The sequence below is a fragment of the Gossypium hirsutum genome, chromosome A07, assembly GCF_007990345.1.
Source record: "Gossypium hirsutum isolate 1008001.06 chromosome A07, Gossypium_hirsutum_v2.1, whole genome shotgun sequence".
NCBI lineage: Eukaryota > Viridiplantae > Streptophyta > Magnoliopsida > Malvales > Malvaceae > Gossypium > Gossypium hirsutum.
In genome coordinates this window covers 98,514,525-98,531,397 of record NC_053430.1, presented here as the reverse complement: position 1 = coordinate 98,531,397, position 16,873 = coordinate 98,514,525, and the positions used below count along the sequence as shown (strand labels likewise).

General features: G+C 32.2%; 1 protein-coding gene and 1 pseudogene across 1 annotated transcript; one reads left to right on the top strand and one right to left on the bottom strand.

Moving 5' to 3' along the window:
* Positions 1-9,478: 9,478 nt before the first annotated feature.
* LOC121203783 (secreted RxLR effector protein 161-like) lies at positions 9,479-10,003 on the bottom strand. The gene has a single exon (XM_041074236.1). The coding sequence runs from the start codon at positions 10,001-10,003 to the stop codon at positions 9,479-9,481; it is 525 nt and encodes a 174-aa protein (XP_040930170.1).
* Positions 10,004-15,746: 5,743 nt separating this feature from the next.
* On the top strand, positions 15,747-16,590 carry LOC107937104 (tubby-like F-box protein 8; annotated as a pseudogene).
* The last annotated feature ends 283 nt before the right edge of the window (positions 16,591-16,873 follow it).

Here is a 16,873-nt window from a genome sequence, read left to right as displayed (position 1 = left end):
TGTGAATTTAATTGATAGATTATTAAGCTTGGTTGTTAAATAGAAGTATTTTGTTAAGTGATTTTTAGTAATTTTAATGTTTAGGGATTAAATTGTTTAAATAGTAAAACTTCATGAAATTTTTGTAAAAACATGATAAATATGAGTTGTATAGGGTCCCTAGCAAATTTGACTAGCATGATTTTTCTTTAAAAATTGTAAAATTGCAAGTTTCATGTTTAAGGACTAAATTTTTTAAAATAGTGATGGAAGGGCTAAATTGTATTAAATTGATTACTAAGTGCTAGAAAAGTATTAATTGAATAAAATTACTATTTAGATCAAGAAACGGTACAACCAAATTTAAATCAATAAAAAGCTAAAGTTTTCGGACTAATGGTTTTTGCAACCGTTTTAGTCGAGGTAAGATCGAAATTCAATTAAAGTAATTAATTTTATTTCTAGAAGTAAATTGATACTTATTTATATGTCTATAAATTGGTGATTGGATTCATTGGTTTGAGAAAAGGGAAAGTGTAACACCCCCTAACCCCAAACCGTCCTCGAAACAGGGTTACAGAGCATTACCGGACCTATCAGACATATACAATTAATATGCACATAAATACCAACATAACCAGATACACTCATAATTTTCCTAATTTAAACATTTACATATTATCCAATATTTAATTGTATTTAAATATCAAATATCATCAAATAAATCAATTTCATGCTAAATTAACCAAAATGCTATTATATATCATAACCAAACCTAAATCTAATTATTTCATTCTTACATTTACAATTTTAAAATGACACACACATAAGACACCCTAGGTACATGCCATTACCAATAATTAACACACTTTACCTTAATGAATTCGGGATCGGCCTGAGATGCTGATTCAACGTTCTATCTTTACTTAACCTGCGCACGGAAACAAACCGTATGCTGAGTATGGGTATACTCAATGGTATTTTTATAATCCAAACATTTAATAATAATAATAAAAATACTTAAGATCATAATAACGATTACAATTATTCGATCATTTATTTCATAGATAAATTTCAACTACTTACCATATAAATTTTATACAAATCATATAATAAACATAATAACGTAATTGTTCATTTCTTAAATAAATCCATTATTATTTACTCCATTCTTCTCTTACTATTCGATATATCTTTCCTTAAATTATTCACAATTCAATATCAATAAACTATATTCAACTATGCATTTATCAATTTTATTCCATTTTCATTCATTTCAATAACAGTCAATTTCATTTATATCATATCAACTTACTATCTCTGATAGCTTTCACTATATACATATGATTCATATATCTCAAATCACATTTCAATTCATCAAGTGGCATCATATATCATCAATTCATCAAGTGGCATCATATATCATCAATTCGAACTCTAATCATTTCATGAACCTTTGGTTCATATTTTCAATCTCATATCTAAATTTTTAATTCTCAATTCAATTTTTTTCGTTCCATTTCAATAGCTTGATCAATCAAATTTATTCGATTTATCTTTCACTTATTTACCCCTATTAACAAACCTGGACTTTGACGGATACACGGATTCCAACCCAAACACACCAGTATGGCACATTGTGCCTAAAACGGTACATAGTACTTGATCAGTATACGGCACATAAAGTGCCTAAAACGACACACGGGTGCCTGAAATACGACACAGAAGGTGCCTGAAATACGACACAGAAGGTGCCTGAAATACGACACACAAAGTGTCTGATCGGTAAAGCCGGCAAATCCCGTACACTTCCATATCCTATGGCATGCCAATTATATCCGACTCAGCCCGACTAGTTAATAGGGTATTTCATTCACTTTCTCAATTTAATAATTCTTTCATCAATATACCATTCTGATAATCATATATATTCACACATTTTCACAATTTCATACATTTTCATTCAATTCAACAAATATATTTCAATTATTCACATTAATTCATAATTTAATAAAATTTAGTTCACTTTTCAATATCAAATATTCAAGTATCACAAATCTCATATATTCATATCAATTTCCTCATATTTCAATATAACATTCATTCAATATCCAAATTTTTATATAAATCATATATATTATATAATTCAATCAATATAAATTCAATCAAAATAGTTTCAATCAATATAAATTCAATAAATTCATCGTATACCAAAATCAATCCATTCCAATTGTAAAACATCATAATTCTAACACTAACAATTGCCATATGTATATAAATATAACAAATAATAACTAAGTTCGGATTATAAAAATACAAACCATATTTTCTCGAGCTAACTCCTCAACTATCTTTTCTTTTCTTTTAGATGCCGATGCCTCGTTTTTCTTGTTAGCAATTAAACTTTAAAGCTTCAAACCTTCAAATTTCCCTTTTCTTTCTTTCCTTTCTTTTTCTCCTTCTTTCTCCCCTGTTTCACGTTTACCTATTATGTTTCTTTTCTTTACTTGTTTTTTATATATATATAATATAATAACATTGTATTATTACTTATTTATTATTTATACATGTGTATATTATTATTACACATGTCACAAATTTTACCATACATTTGTCATAATTTAATATATTTATTACATAAAAATCTCATAATATAATTATTTAATTAATAAATATCTTTTATAAATAATAAATATCTTTTAATAATTAAATACATGTATTACAAATATATGTATTTTTATTTATACACTTGTATCAAATCATTACCATACACATGTCTTTATTTAATTTATTTCATAATATAATATTAATAAATATAAATTATAAAACCATAATAAAAAATTTATTATACATATTTATGCATAAAAATCAAAGATTTTTATGCATTTGCCGCATCACTTAGGACAAATGGCATAATTGCCATTTTGGTCCTTTTCATTTTCTTTTAATCTACAATTAAACTTTCACACTTTATTCAATTTAATCCTTTTATCTAATTATCCTTTTTAAGCTAAATTCTCTTAATTAAACTCTAATTAACCACTCAATTAAATTCGTAATTATTTTTTATAAATATTTTCTAATCCATTTTTCAGAAACAGAGACCCGAAAATATATTTTTCCTATAACCTTAAAGTTCGGGTCATTACAGAAAGACCATGATTGAGAGATATCTTGGCATTATAATCGAAAAGGAAAATACCATAGTAGAAAGATACAATGGCATTAAACCGGAATAGTTAAAACCCTAGTTGAAAGATACTACGACACTATACTGGAAAACAATCAAGACTATAGTTGAAAGATACTATGGTATCACTTTGGGATTGTGTAAGACATTGGTTGAAAGATACCACGACATCTTCGGAGTAAGGAAATAATTGAAAATGATATTAATGAAATGACTATTATATCAATGTTCTAAGGTTTAATATGTAACACCCCAAAATAAGGCCTAGGAGTTTTAGGGGTATTTTAGGAATTTTAGCCTTAAAGTGTTCAAAAATTTGTGTTATGGTATCTCGATAATGGTTTCAACAATAGTTTTTGGAAAATCAAATCAATTTTTGAAAAGGGTTTTTGGAAACCCATAATTTTAAAAAAATTACTGAATTGTAATAGGGTCTAAACTGTAAGCATTTATGTTGCAATTTAGCCAATTTTTGAAATTGAACCTTAAAACCTCCACCTACAGCCAATCTCACAAAAGTCTTTCTTTTGTTTTTTTTTGTTGCCTTTACTTATTTTTCCAAATGTCTTTCTACTCAATTTTGAATCCTAAACCATATTCCTTTGATTCCTACAATCTCCCAACCAATAAACCTCCATTGAAATCAAGAAAAACACCCAAAACCTCATTAATTTCATCATCTTCTTCAGTTGTGGGTTTCTCAGATTTGCGTTGAAAACTCATTTATTCTCCCACCGAAGGTAACGGTTCAACTTCTAAATAGTTTTAAATGTTATTTAGTTCTTTAAATCGAATTATTAGCCATTAAAACACATGTTTTAAATTAAAGCCGAAAATTGGGTCATTAATGGTAGATTTTGGGGTTGTGGATTAAAACGTGGTTTCAAAGTGTTTTTCAACTTATGTTAACATTATTAGAAGGTTTCTAAAGTTATTTTAATGTTTTATTAAGAATTTCTCGAGTTTTAATAAATTTTCATCATAATTGCCAAAACTTATCGAAAAATGTGGATACCATGAGCTGAGTAGTTTTGTGTAGTTTAAAGGTTGCGAGTTAGTCATAGATGAATATGTAGATGAGCGGAATTTTTTTCGTGCGAAAAGATGAAGTGTAAGTTGAGATATACGAATTTAAATTTTTCTATGTCGAAGGTTTTGGTTAAAAGAGAACGTAGATTATACTATTGTTTAATTGTTTAAGGTGAGTTAATGACTGATTGTTGATTGTGTGTTTGTGTGGTTTGTTTTGTTAAAGTGTTAAAGTTAATAGGACCTTCAATGAGTAGAGACAAGGGCAAAGAAAAGCTTATCTGAGCTTTTGGCTTTTTGGCGAAATCATATTTTTGGTGAGTGTTTTGGAATCACTATTCGTAGATAATTCATTGTGTAATTGAGAATTTAAAGGTAACCTAAAACCCTACTCTAAATTTCGAGTGTAAGTGTTCTCACACCTATGATTGAATGTGATATACTTGTGCTTGTGCAATTGTGAAGATATGAACATATATGAGACACTATGACATGTGCCATAAGCTTGTGATGACTATTGTGAAAAAGAATATATGGGTATATTATTCATGATTTGTGATAGTAAATATGTAGGTATGTTTTCATACCATGTGACAGTGATTATAATGTGCTAACAATGTAAATATATAGTGAATATGTGCGAAAAATTGGTAAGTAAAGATGTGATAATAATGTGGATATTTTGGCCTTGTGATCTTATGAGATCGTCGGATATAATTGGCATGCCATAGGATTGTGAGTACTCACCTTTATGATGCTATTTTTGGGGCGTTGAGGCTCAGGGACAATTTTCGAAGAGATAAGGGAATGTGTGTGTGGTGTGTTAGAAAGTGTTAGCTATATGCTTCACTTATGGGACATTTTTGACTTTATGTGTTAATTTGGTGTGTTGAAGATCTGTGTATCTGATGTGTGGTGATAGAGTCCACATTATGTTTCATAACCTCAAGAGCCAAACTATCATACAATGTTACTGAATGTGATTAAATGTGATTTACATGTGCTGTGATATACGCTTTAAAATTCGTGTGATTAATGTGAAAGGATTCCTGAAAGATGTTTAAATATGTGAAATATAATATTAGAGTTAGAGATGTTATGGATATGATATATGTTTATTTCGCTGTTGCATAATGGCTTATTTACGTGGTGGTTATTCTGAGCATTCTCTGAGCTTATTAAGCTCACCCACACCTTTTTAACCATTGCAGATAAGTACTGCTGGTATGAGCGGTGTGGTCTCGAGGGGTAATCTAAGCCAAATACTTTAGATGCTATTAGTAGGTGTTATGTGGTAGAGACTATGTTGGCTTTGCTATGATTTTTAGTTGTTTGCATGCTTATTATACTTGGAAATTGTGGACTTAAAAGATGATGTTGGGACTGATATTTGAGACATTTTGGTGCTAAACTTATGTGGTATTTGATGCATGATGTTTTGAACTAGTTTGGAATGATCAATGTGATTATATATACTGTGTTTTTAAGTTCTAGAACAGAGGTATCAATATTCGGGTTTTAAAAACGATACCTTTGTTATTTTTTAAGTGCAGGAAGTTAGTTTTGCTAGTTGGTATCAATATTTTACCACGAGTATCGATACCCTGGGTAAAATTATCAATACTTTTTCAGTGGTTCCAATATATTCCAAAAGTTGGGTTTTTAAGATGAGAAATAGTAAGGTAATTTGGTATCGATTTTACAAGCGGTATCGATACCACTTGAAAGAATTATAGATACCACTCTACCAGTTTCGATACCTACGTAACAATTTTGAGAAATTTTGTTAAATGGTACTAATGCTTGTTTAGTGCTTATTTTTTTATTGTACAATGTATGTTAGCACGTTTTGTACACCCTAGAGTAAGTATGACTGCATTTCGTGTAAGTAACATAATAATAAAGGAAACAAAAAAGATGTATGCTTAATAATGTGTCAACTTATGTTTTATGTGATGTGAGACGGTGGTGTAGCATCTTGCTCTCGGGCTTGGCGACCAGGCTGAGTATAAGTTGTTAAACGGTATATGAATAAGAACTTACGAGTATTATATTAAAGGATTGAATTGTATTATGCGAATAAAAGGTTGAATTGAGTTTTAAATACTTGTACTTGTAATATTTTATGCCATAATAAAGTCATTTGTTTCATTTGGTTCAACGAGTATTAATGAATTACAATGTGAGTTAAATTATATGAAGTGTAATGTGATCATGAATGTTGAAATGGAAGATGATGGCTTAATTTTTTGAATGGAATATGTTATGCAAAATGGCATTTGTGATGAATGAAAGATATATTTGGTATGTTATTATTATGTGTTTATGATAAGATTATGTGTGTATCTTTTTGAGTTCATTAACTTGCTGGGACTTTTGGTGTGTGTAGGATATTATAAGTTCATCAGCAAGGTGTTGCAGAATGGGGAGCAAAGATATTCAAAAATAGAAAAACTCATTTTTACCCTCATTGTAGCAGTTCGCAAGTTGCGTCCTTATTTTCAGGCTCATCCTATCATTGTAATGACGAATCAACCTATTAAAGATATACTATCTAAAGTGGAAACTTTAGAAAGACTGAAAAAAATGGGGAATCGAGTTAGCCAAGTTTGGCATAGAGTATGTTCCAAAGACATGATCAAGAGTCAGATGCTAGATGACTTTATGGTGGAGTGCTCTTTTGAGAAGCCATCAAATCTCACATGTAATTTTTAATTTAAAAAATTGTTGTTCACATAAAATTATTGGAATTGCGCTTGATAGATGCTTGTTAAGGTTCCCGGATTCAATATCACAACCTAAGTTCATTTGATTTTACGATAATGAACAATTCTATTTGAGTTCATTGATTCAACATAACAACCTAAGTTTATTTCATTTAAAGTTATGAATGAATTCATTAGAGTTAATTATCTCCACGACCCATTAATATTAGCAGTATGACAATATAATGAACTAAAATAAGTTAGCAACCAAATACAACACTTTTTCGGTGAGAAGCAAACTCAAATTTTCATTTCAAATTCAGATGCTACAAGTAAAATAAAGATAAGCAAATCATGAGTTAGCACTCATTGCCTTTGCAGGATTTTCAGTGAGGTAAAAACTATTAGAGTTTTTCCATTTCTCCACAAACTCTTCCCAAGCTACTCCAAAAGGGAAATAGACGTTGAAGTCCATCAGAGCATCAGTAAACTCATTAAGAGCATCAAAATTTACTTACTGCACGTCAAAAGGACCACCAAACACTTGAGTATGTAATAGGAAATTAGCCTTTAAATCACGTAAGTACTCTTGGAGACTTTGCATAGTTTCTCCTTTATACTTCTCCAAAGCTTCCTCGTGGCTCTTTTAGAAGTTAGTCATGGCAGCTTTGTGTTGTTTATCCATAATTTTTAAAGTAACCTCCAAGACATTTTTATCAGCTCAGTTCGTTTTTTATCACCCCATGCAGCTTTTTAACATCTTTTTCAGTTAGAGTAAGATACTCTTGTAATCTCTTCTGTTGCTCCAACAATTTCTTATTCTCTTTAGCTAGGTTCACATATAGTTCGCGAGCTTGTGTCAATGCCCCCATAGTGGATTCATAAATATTTTCATATTCCTTTTTTTTAACTTTTGTCTCGAAGAGACCCACATTAGCTATGCTAGCTTCACCTAACATCACTTGTAAGAATAGTGCTAACTTTTGAACTGAAGGATTCCTTGTATCGCTAGAAGATCTACTTGGGCGGAAGAGTTCTTTTGTTTTTTCAAGTATACAATTCTTCCATTATTTCCTTATTTCACTATGACGGAAGGGAAACTTACAAACGCTTAGACGAGAAAGATGCCCTGTAAGTTAAATTGAAGTTTTTTTTTTCAAATCTAATCCGAACATTCGCATTTATATTTGCATGTTTTAATTGGCATCCACATTAATACATTGTAAATGTGTAGCGACACTAACAAATATGTTGTGATAGACAATTTGACAAATAGGTTGCCTTGTAAGTTAAATTGAAGTTTTTTTTTCTTTGTTAAATATTTTTTGAAGATTTTACGAGGCTGAAATTAGTCTTTTGTTGCTAAATGAAGCTTCATTTCCTTCTTGATACTCTTATTGCTTGTATTTCATCAATTATTGTATCCATTTTTTCCTTAGTTGCTAATTTCAAACCATTAAACATTTAATTGTCTAAGAAAATATTGTCAACCCCTTTCTGGTTTAATATCAACCGGTATTTGAAAGTACGTTACCTTCCTAGTGATTTAGTATGGTTCTAGTCAATATTTCACCGCTTTTGATACCATTTATGTAACATATTCTTAATGAATTTTAAAGGTTTTGGCATGTGCCCAATGGTAAGAAGAAGCTGATACATAGGTTAGTTCTTTTGCTACTTAATCTTATTGTTGTTTACCTTTTTCACCGATCTCTAAAGATATTGATCAGAATGAAAGTCATGAGCATCACTATTGTTGAATTATGTTACTAAATTTATATTTCTTTATTTGAAATATATCTTCCTTTATTGTTGTTATAAGACTTTTAGGGCATTTGAAGCTTGATTAGAGCATTGATGACCATTGTACGTTTTGCATTCTTAGTATATGCTCTTTTAGTAAATCATTGAGAGCCCGATGATGGAATACTCTTTTGATTGAATGGTTTTGGTTTTGTAGTTGACTCTGGCTTTTGCACTCCACCTCCGTTCACTTTCTCTCTCTTGGATGACCTTTCTATTGGTTGTGTATTGAATGATTTTCCAACACACACACACTATACCTATCAATCTATATGATGGAAGCATAATAAAATAACTCAAATACTATTTTTTTTATTACACACAAATAAACACAATACAAATACAAACTCTTTTTCTCTCTATAATAGCTGCTGCTAGTCCTTTTTTTTTTACTCACAACACTTTTCTTTCTTTCTTTTTTCTCAAGCCTCACTAACATTTTTAGCACACACTCATTAATTTTTTTCATAAGACTCTACTTACATATTTATAAACATAGTAAACCGACTTAAACTTTATAAAGCCTTGCCGCCTAAGGCTATTCAAGTTGCTACCATCATTATCCTTTGTCCTTGATTTTTCATGAAACTTCTAACATGATAATGCTTTATCTTTTGTGCAGGCTACTTTGCAATTCAATTTCAAGCCACGTTTCCATGAGGTTGAAAGTCAAATTGGATAGAAATTCTTTGGCTATAATTTTTATATTCCGACTTTGAAAGTCGGTTTGTTTTCTTAAACTGAACTTTTCATTCCAAGGTTTTCTTTGAGTTTATGGAATATGTCCGCTTTCAATGGCTTCATAAAAATTTCCGCCAGAAGAAACTAAGTCCACATTTTTATTCTTCACTTGCTCTCGAATAAAATGATACTTTGTATTGATATGCTTGCTTCGACTATGAGACACCGGAATCTTTGCAAGAGTTATTGTGGACTTGTTGTCAACATAAATTGTAATTGGATCTTCTTGTATAATAGATAATTCACCAAAAATATTATTCAACCAAATTTCTTGACACGTGCATGTTGCAACAGCCATGTATTCTGCTTCAAATGCTGAGAGGGCTACTGTTTGTTTCTTTTTCGATGACCATGAAAATATCATGGAGCCAATATAGAATAAATATCCGGATGTGCTTTTGCAATCATCCAAGTCACCACCATAATCACTATCTGAATAACCAACCAATTTTAAACTCTGTGAGTGTGTATAAAATAAACCATGATCCATTGTACCTTTGATGTATCTCATAATTCTCTTTGTTGCAATCAGGTGATCCTGTTTTGGCTTCTCCATGTATATGCTAACTATTCCTACTGCGTACATGATAGTTGGCCGTGTGATAGTCAAATACCTTAAACTTCCAACGATACTTTTAAACAATGTTGGATTTATCAGCTCTCTGGATGAATCAACACTTAATTTCATGCCTAGTTCGATTGTCGTGGCTACTGGCTTGCAATATTTCATTCTGAATTTTCTTAAAATTTGTTCTGTATACTTCTTTTGAGACATAAATATTCCATCTTTCATTTGTTTCACTTCGACTCCTAAAAAGTATGACATTTCACCAATATCTGTCATTTCAAATTCTTTAGTCATAGCGCTCTTAAAGTCATTGAACATACCTGGATTGTTTCCCGTGAAAATCATATCATCCACATATAAGCACACAACCATGATGTCACAACTCTATTTTTCTTCATATATAGGGCATGCTCATATGGGCTTTTCGTGAACCTATTCTTCTGAAAGTATTCATCTATTCTTGTGTTCTATGCTCTCAGGGCTTGCTTCAGTCCATATAAAGCTTTCTTCAAGCGATAAAATTTGTCTTATTGTCCTTGTTTGCTATATCCTGGTGGTTGTTTGTGTAAACTTCTTCCTCTAAGTAGCCATTAAGGAATGATGACTTCACGTCCATATTATAAATCTTCCATTTATTTTGTGTTACAATTGTCGTGAGAATGCTTATAGTATCAATTCTGACGACAGGAGCAAATACTTCATCATAGTCCACACCATATATTTGCTTGTAATCTTTTGTAACTAATCTTGCTTTGTATATCTCCACTTTTCCTTCTTTGTTAGTCTTCGTCTTGTATACCCATTTGACTCCAATTGGACTATGTCCTTTTGGTAGACTTGTTAACTCCGACGTGTTATTTCTTCTTATTGCTGCAATTTCTTCGTCCATTGCCTTCTTCCATCTGATATCTTCAATTACATCTTCATATGTTATTGGATCACATTCTGTTATTAAATAGAATAATGAATAATCAAGTGTTGTTTTAATGGGTTTTGTGACATCTTAAATATCGTGTAAACTACACATTCTTACAGGTGCTTCCTCTGAGTTATTGGTACTGCTGCTGGTTGGTGGTGATAATGTTGTAGGATTTGTTGCAACAAAACTTGGAGGAGGGTTTTGATCGTGGCCTTGTTCTTGATTAATGAAGTCATCGTCTTTGTCATAACTAAAAGATAATCCTTCAATTTTCTTCTCATCTTCGCTCCATCTCCAGTAATCAGCTTCATTGAATTCAACATCTCTTGAAATAATAAATTTCTTGGTGAGAGGGTTGTATAGCCTACACGCTTTGCTTCTTTTTTCATAACCAATGAAAATACATTTTACTAAATTGTCGAGCTTCTTTCTCGTCTGGTCAAGAATATGAGTATATGCAATGCATCCAAAAATCTTGATATGTCCAACTCCTGGCTTTTGATTGCTCCAAGCTTTGTTTGGCGTCTTTTATTTCACACTTTTTATTGGACACCGATTCAACAAATAAGCAACACATTGAACAGCTTTAGCCTAGTAAGTTCTTGGTAAATGCTTACCTTTAACCATGCTTCTTGCCATATCAAGAATAGTACGGTTCTTTCTTTCAACGACTCCATTTTGTTATGGCGTGTACACAGTTGTCAACTGGTGAATAATTCCATGCTCCTTGCAGAAGCTTTCAAATAGCTTTGAAGTATACTCACCATCTCTATCAGTTCTGAGTATCTTAATAAAATGTCCACTCTATTTTTCTACCATGGCTTTGATCTCGATAAACTTGCCAAATGCTTTTGATTTTGTTTTAAGAAGATATGTCCAACTTTTTCTAGTAGAATCATCAATAAAAGTAACATAGTACCTGTTTCAACCAAGTGATGGTATATCAAAAGGACCTGCTATGTCGGAGTGCACGATCTCCAATGGTCTCTAGGCTCGTCAAGATTTTCCAACTTCAAAACTCTGTCTGTATTGTTTTCCTTTAATGCAGGCTTCACACAATTGATCAAGAGGATTAATTTCTGGCAATCTATTCACCATATTTTCTTTTGACAATAGCTTCAGACCAGGAAATCCAAGGTGCCCAAACCTTAAATGCCACAACCTTGAATCATCTTTGATTGTGCTATTCATACATTTCACCTCTCCAGATTCATTGTCAATAGTGAACAGACGGTTATGCGTCATATCAACTTCGGCAATTAATTCACCACTCTTATTTTTTAGGGCAACCATGCAAACTTTCATATATACTTCATATTCTTTTTCTAGAAGCTATCCAAGGATGATGATGTTGCTTTTCAAATCGGTTACGTAATAAACATCTGATATGAACTTCTTTTCTCCTTTATTTTGTATAATGGTAACTTTGCCTTTACCTTTGACCGTAGCGTGTGATTCATCTCCAAACATTACTTATCCATGAATATTCTCGTCCAACTCTAAAAATAAGTCTTTTCAGCCAAACATTTGATTGATGGCACAATTATTGAGATACCAAATATTTTTACTTGATTTTACACTTTCTTTATAAGTGAAGAATACACTAGACTCCACATTTTCTTCTTCTTTAGCTGCTCCTACATGATTTTTCTCCTCCACCTTGGGAGTTTATCTACACTTTTAACTAAAATGGCCATATTTATTGCAATTATAACATTGTATCTAAGATTTATTCCTTGTTGAAACCTACCTCTGCCTCGACCTCGGCCTTGGTTTCAAACTCCTCGTCTACAATTTAATGTTCGATATTCTTCTACTTGTTTGAGCTCTAACATATGATTGATTTCTTAGTCCACATGTTCCCCGTCCACCTCTATTTCTGCCTCTATATCCTCCACGATATCCTCTACGATTGCTTGTACCTTGTCCAAAACTATCTCTAGCTCTACTTTTGTTAAAGGACAACTTGCTTTGCAAGACTTGGTGCAAATTTCCAGTATCATCATTTTGCTTCATTTTTTGCTCATGGGCTTGGAGAGAACCCACAAGTTTGTCGATTGATATTTGTGACAAATCTTTTGACTCTTCAATGGAAACCACCATATAATCAAATTTGCGTGTCAATAACCGCAAAATTTTTTCCATTACTCTGACATCATCAAGTGTTTCTGCATTCATTTTTATTTCATTCACCACGGCTTTCAATTGGATGACATAATCATCAATGCTTTCTAAAGGTTTCATTTTCAACGTCTCAAATTCGACTTTAAAGGTTTGTAAACGTGCCTTTTTGGCCTTTTCAGCTCCTTGAAAGTATTTTTGAAAAATTCCCTACGCTTCCTTCGATGTCTTCACATCTGAAATTTTTTCAAAGGTTGATTCATCAACACCTTGAAAATAAAAGAACAATGCCCTCTTATCCTTTTTACGAGCATCTTTCAATACTTTTTTTTCTTTGTTTTTCAAAGCCACTTTACCAGCTGCATTTTCGGGCTTGACATATCCTTCTTCGACAACGTCCCAACAAAGCCTTCATCTGGATGCTTCAGTTGTCATAATTTATCTTTGTTAATTTTGAGATTTGCGGTTGAATCATGTTTTCCATTGTGACATCGACACGAACCTAGCTCTAATATCACTTGATGGAAGCCTAATAAAATAACTCAAATACTACTTTTCTATTACACACAAATAAACACAATACAAATACAAAAAAATTTTTCTCTCTATACTAGTTACTGCTAGTCCTTCCTTTTTTTTACACTCAATACTTTTCTTTTTTTTTCTCTCATGGCTCACTAACATTTTCAGCACATTCTCATTAATTTTTTTCATATGTATAAGCATAGTAAACCGACTTAAACTTTATCAAGCCTTGTTGTCTAAGACTATTCAAGCTGTTACCATCATTATAATTTGTTTTTGATTTTCCATGAAACTTCCAGTGTGATAATGCTTTATCCTTTGTGCAGGCCACTTTTCAATTTAATTTCAAGCCATGTTTCCATGAGGTTGAAAGTCAATTTGGATAGCAATCTTTTGCCTGTAATTTTTTTTATGCTGACTTTGAAAGTCGGTTTGTTTTCTAACACTATATTTATATAGGCATTTCTTTGGTGGTAAGGCGGTGTATGAAAAGCCATTGAAGGATATGTTTACAGTGGAACTGTACATGATGTTTGCATAGCCATGAAGTCTGAGAGCTCTTTTTATTTGCACTTCTAGTGCATTTTTGAGTCAGATATGTTCAGCTAAAAGATGCTAATTTAGTTCGAATAGAACTGTGAATGGAGTTTGTATTTTTTTGACTTCTGGCATTAACAAATGCCATATACAATGCTGAACTATAAATATGTATGGGCATGTTTTTCACTTTTCCTTCTCCGAGTGTATTTTTAGTGAGCAATCTTAGAGATACCTTAGACTTTATATCATGAATCTATTTAAGCCCAATGCGTCAGAGAAATGCAGACAGTATTTCTAGTTGATTAGTTCTGTATTTATATTTATATTTAATCTTTGCAGTCGTGAGGTGGGTTTTCTATGGTTTTATTTGATAGTACATATGTGTATATTATCATCCCTTTTTGCTTCTATGAGCATATTTGGCCTCAAGATCACATTCCCTAAACACTCTTGGATGTTAGTTTTCTCATCAACTTGCCCTCCCCAATGATGAATACTTGTATAGGCTTAGAGTTGCCAACGTCATTGTTATTGGTCTCTGTCCTCTCTACTATTTGTTATCTCTAGTTTTGGCTTCTTTTTCTCTCTTCTTTGTCGCATTTGTTATTATTATTACTACTATTTTTATTATGATTTGTTAGTTCTTTTGACTATTGATGTCAACGGCAGTAGAGGATCTGGAAAGGTTGTCAATGAAACTAAATAGTCTCACCATTGATGAATTTCTTAAATCTATTGAGTTCTGACCTCTTAAGGTATTGCAGGTTCTGTCACCATATAATATCTGAAGATGAAATGAAATATTTTTATTTTCATTGCTGAAGAGTTTGTTTTGGGGTATAGACAGGAAAAGTAACAAGAACATGTACTTGCTTTCTAATCTCCAATACTAGACTAGAGGTGAATGTTATCTGTTGAAATTAATGCATGATCACCCTACATATGCTCACCTTTGTAGCAATGTTGGCATATCTGTTTTTGTTGCATCTAAGATTATTGTAAAATTTTTTATTAAATCTGTTTTCTTAAAATACTTTTGGTTGGATTTTTTGTCATGAGATCAACCTCTTTCTTGTTCCACCTCAACTATTATTTTCTATGCTTGAGAGGGTTCTATCCGATCTTTCACTTATTTTTATTCCTTAATCAATTTCAAATGCTTTGACATGTGGCCAATTATGATATAGGGGCATTTTGCTTTATTTGAACTATATCATCCTGTTAAATTATTTTTATAGGTTGTTTAGGGTTTTCGAACCTCGATTATAGCTTTTTCTGACCATTGTGCATTTTGTTGTCTTAGTATATTCTCTTTTAGTAGATCATAGTGCTTTCTGTCATGATATTATGTATGATTTTAGAAGCTTGTCTTGGTTTCATCTAGACTTGCTACCATTATTTTGCCCTATGATGGAAAACTCAATTTTGATTGGATCATCCTCACTTTCGACTCATCTTTGGCTTTTGCACTCTTTCTCTTCACCACACATGTTATCTCCATGGGCAATATATTGGACCTTAATCTTTGCTATATTTCTCATTGCAGCTTTGCTTGTTGGAAATGGGAAGTTTCTTATGTAAGCAAAACGGACCCATAGAACTACTTGTAATGAGTATGTAATCTCTATGGATGTAGATAACATAGCCAGATCTAGCAGCACATACGTTGGAAAACTAAGGTAGGATATCTAATTCCTAAATAATCTTGCTATCTACTTGAAGCGTATGCACCGTCAAAGAGATTCTTATCCCAATTTTTATATGTTAATTTTTGAAAATTTAGGTCCAACTTTCTTCGTACAAAATTCATAATTTATGACACCCAACCTCCATACAATAATGCTCAGCTTTCACCACCTGGTAGAAGCTAAAGGTTCTATTCGGAAAAAGACTCCCCAAGGGTTCCTACCGGTAGCTACAACATTGCTTAGGTTTCATACGAGCTAAACGTCCTAGGTGCTAGGGGGACAATGTAGGATGCATTGTAGTATGTACTCAATTCCTACCTGAACTGTTGAGCCAAGTGGCATTGTCCCTGGACAACCGGTACTTATCCCTCTATCCCTTAAAGACTCATTTAGGAGCATCTCTTTCTCAAATTCAATTGGCAACTCATCTGAGTTTAGTAGTTCCAAATTCTCAGACATTGTTGAAACCCGTGATGAAGAGGATGAAGGGAAGTACAAGCCATTGATACTCAGGAACAGAGCGCCAAGATGGCATTGAACAGTTACAATGTTTCTGGGGACGTGTAACCGTTGCATCTATGAAGAATTTACAACTGATTGCTGCAAACCAACCAGCAGTCGGAGTGCCAACACCATCGTAGCCAGCGCAATCAGACCACAACAAGATAATTCTCTAGTTTGGTAAAGTTAGGAAGGACACGTTTACCATGGATTATAGATATCCACTGTCAGCATTTCAGGCATTTTCCATCTGCGTAAAAGTTGAAAAAATATCAAAATAAGCCAATATATATAGGACTCATATATACATTTATATTAGTTGTGTTATGTACATTGCCAGGTACTTGAAGAACAACCCCGAGCATGACAATACCATAAAGCTAAGAGATCTGAGGGCATTTCATTTCATTTTATCACTTTCAGAAAATACCCATTTTTGTATCGGACTCCCAAAGCCATTTCTTTTAGTTTAGATGAAGGCGCGGTTAAAAAAAAAACCATCTTGATGTACATGTACATTTGGGCGTTCGTAGTTAAGGAGAAATCTTCTAGTCTTAATCTTGT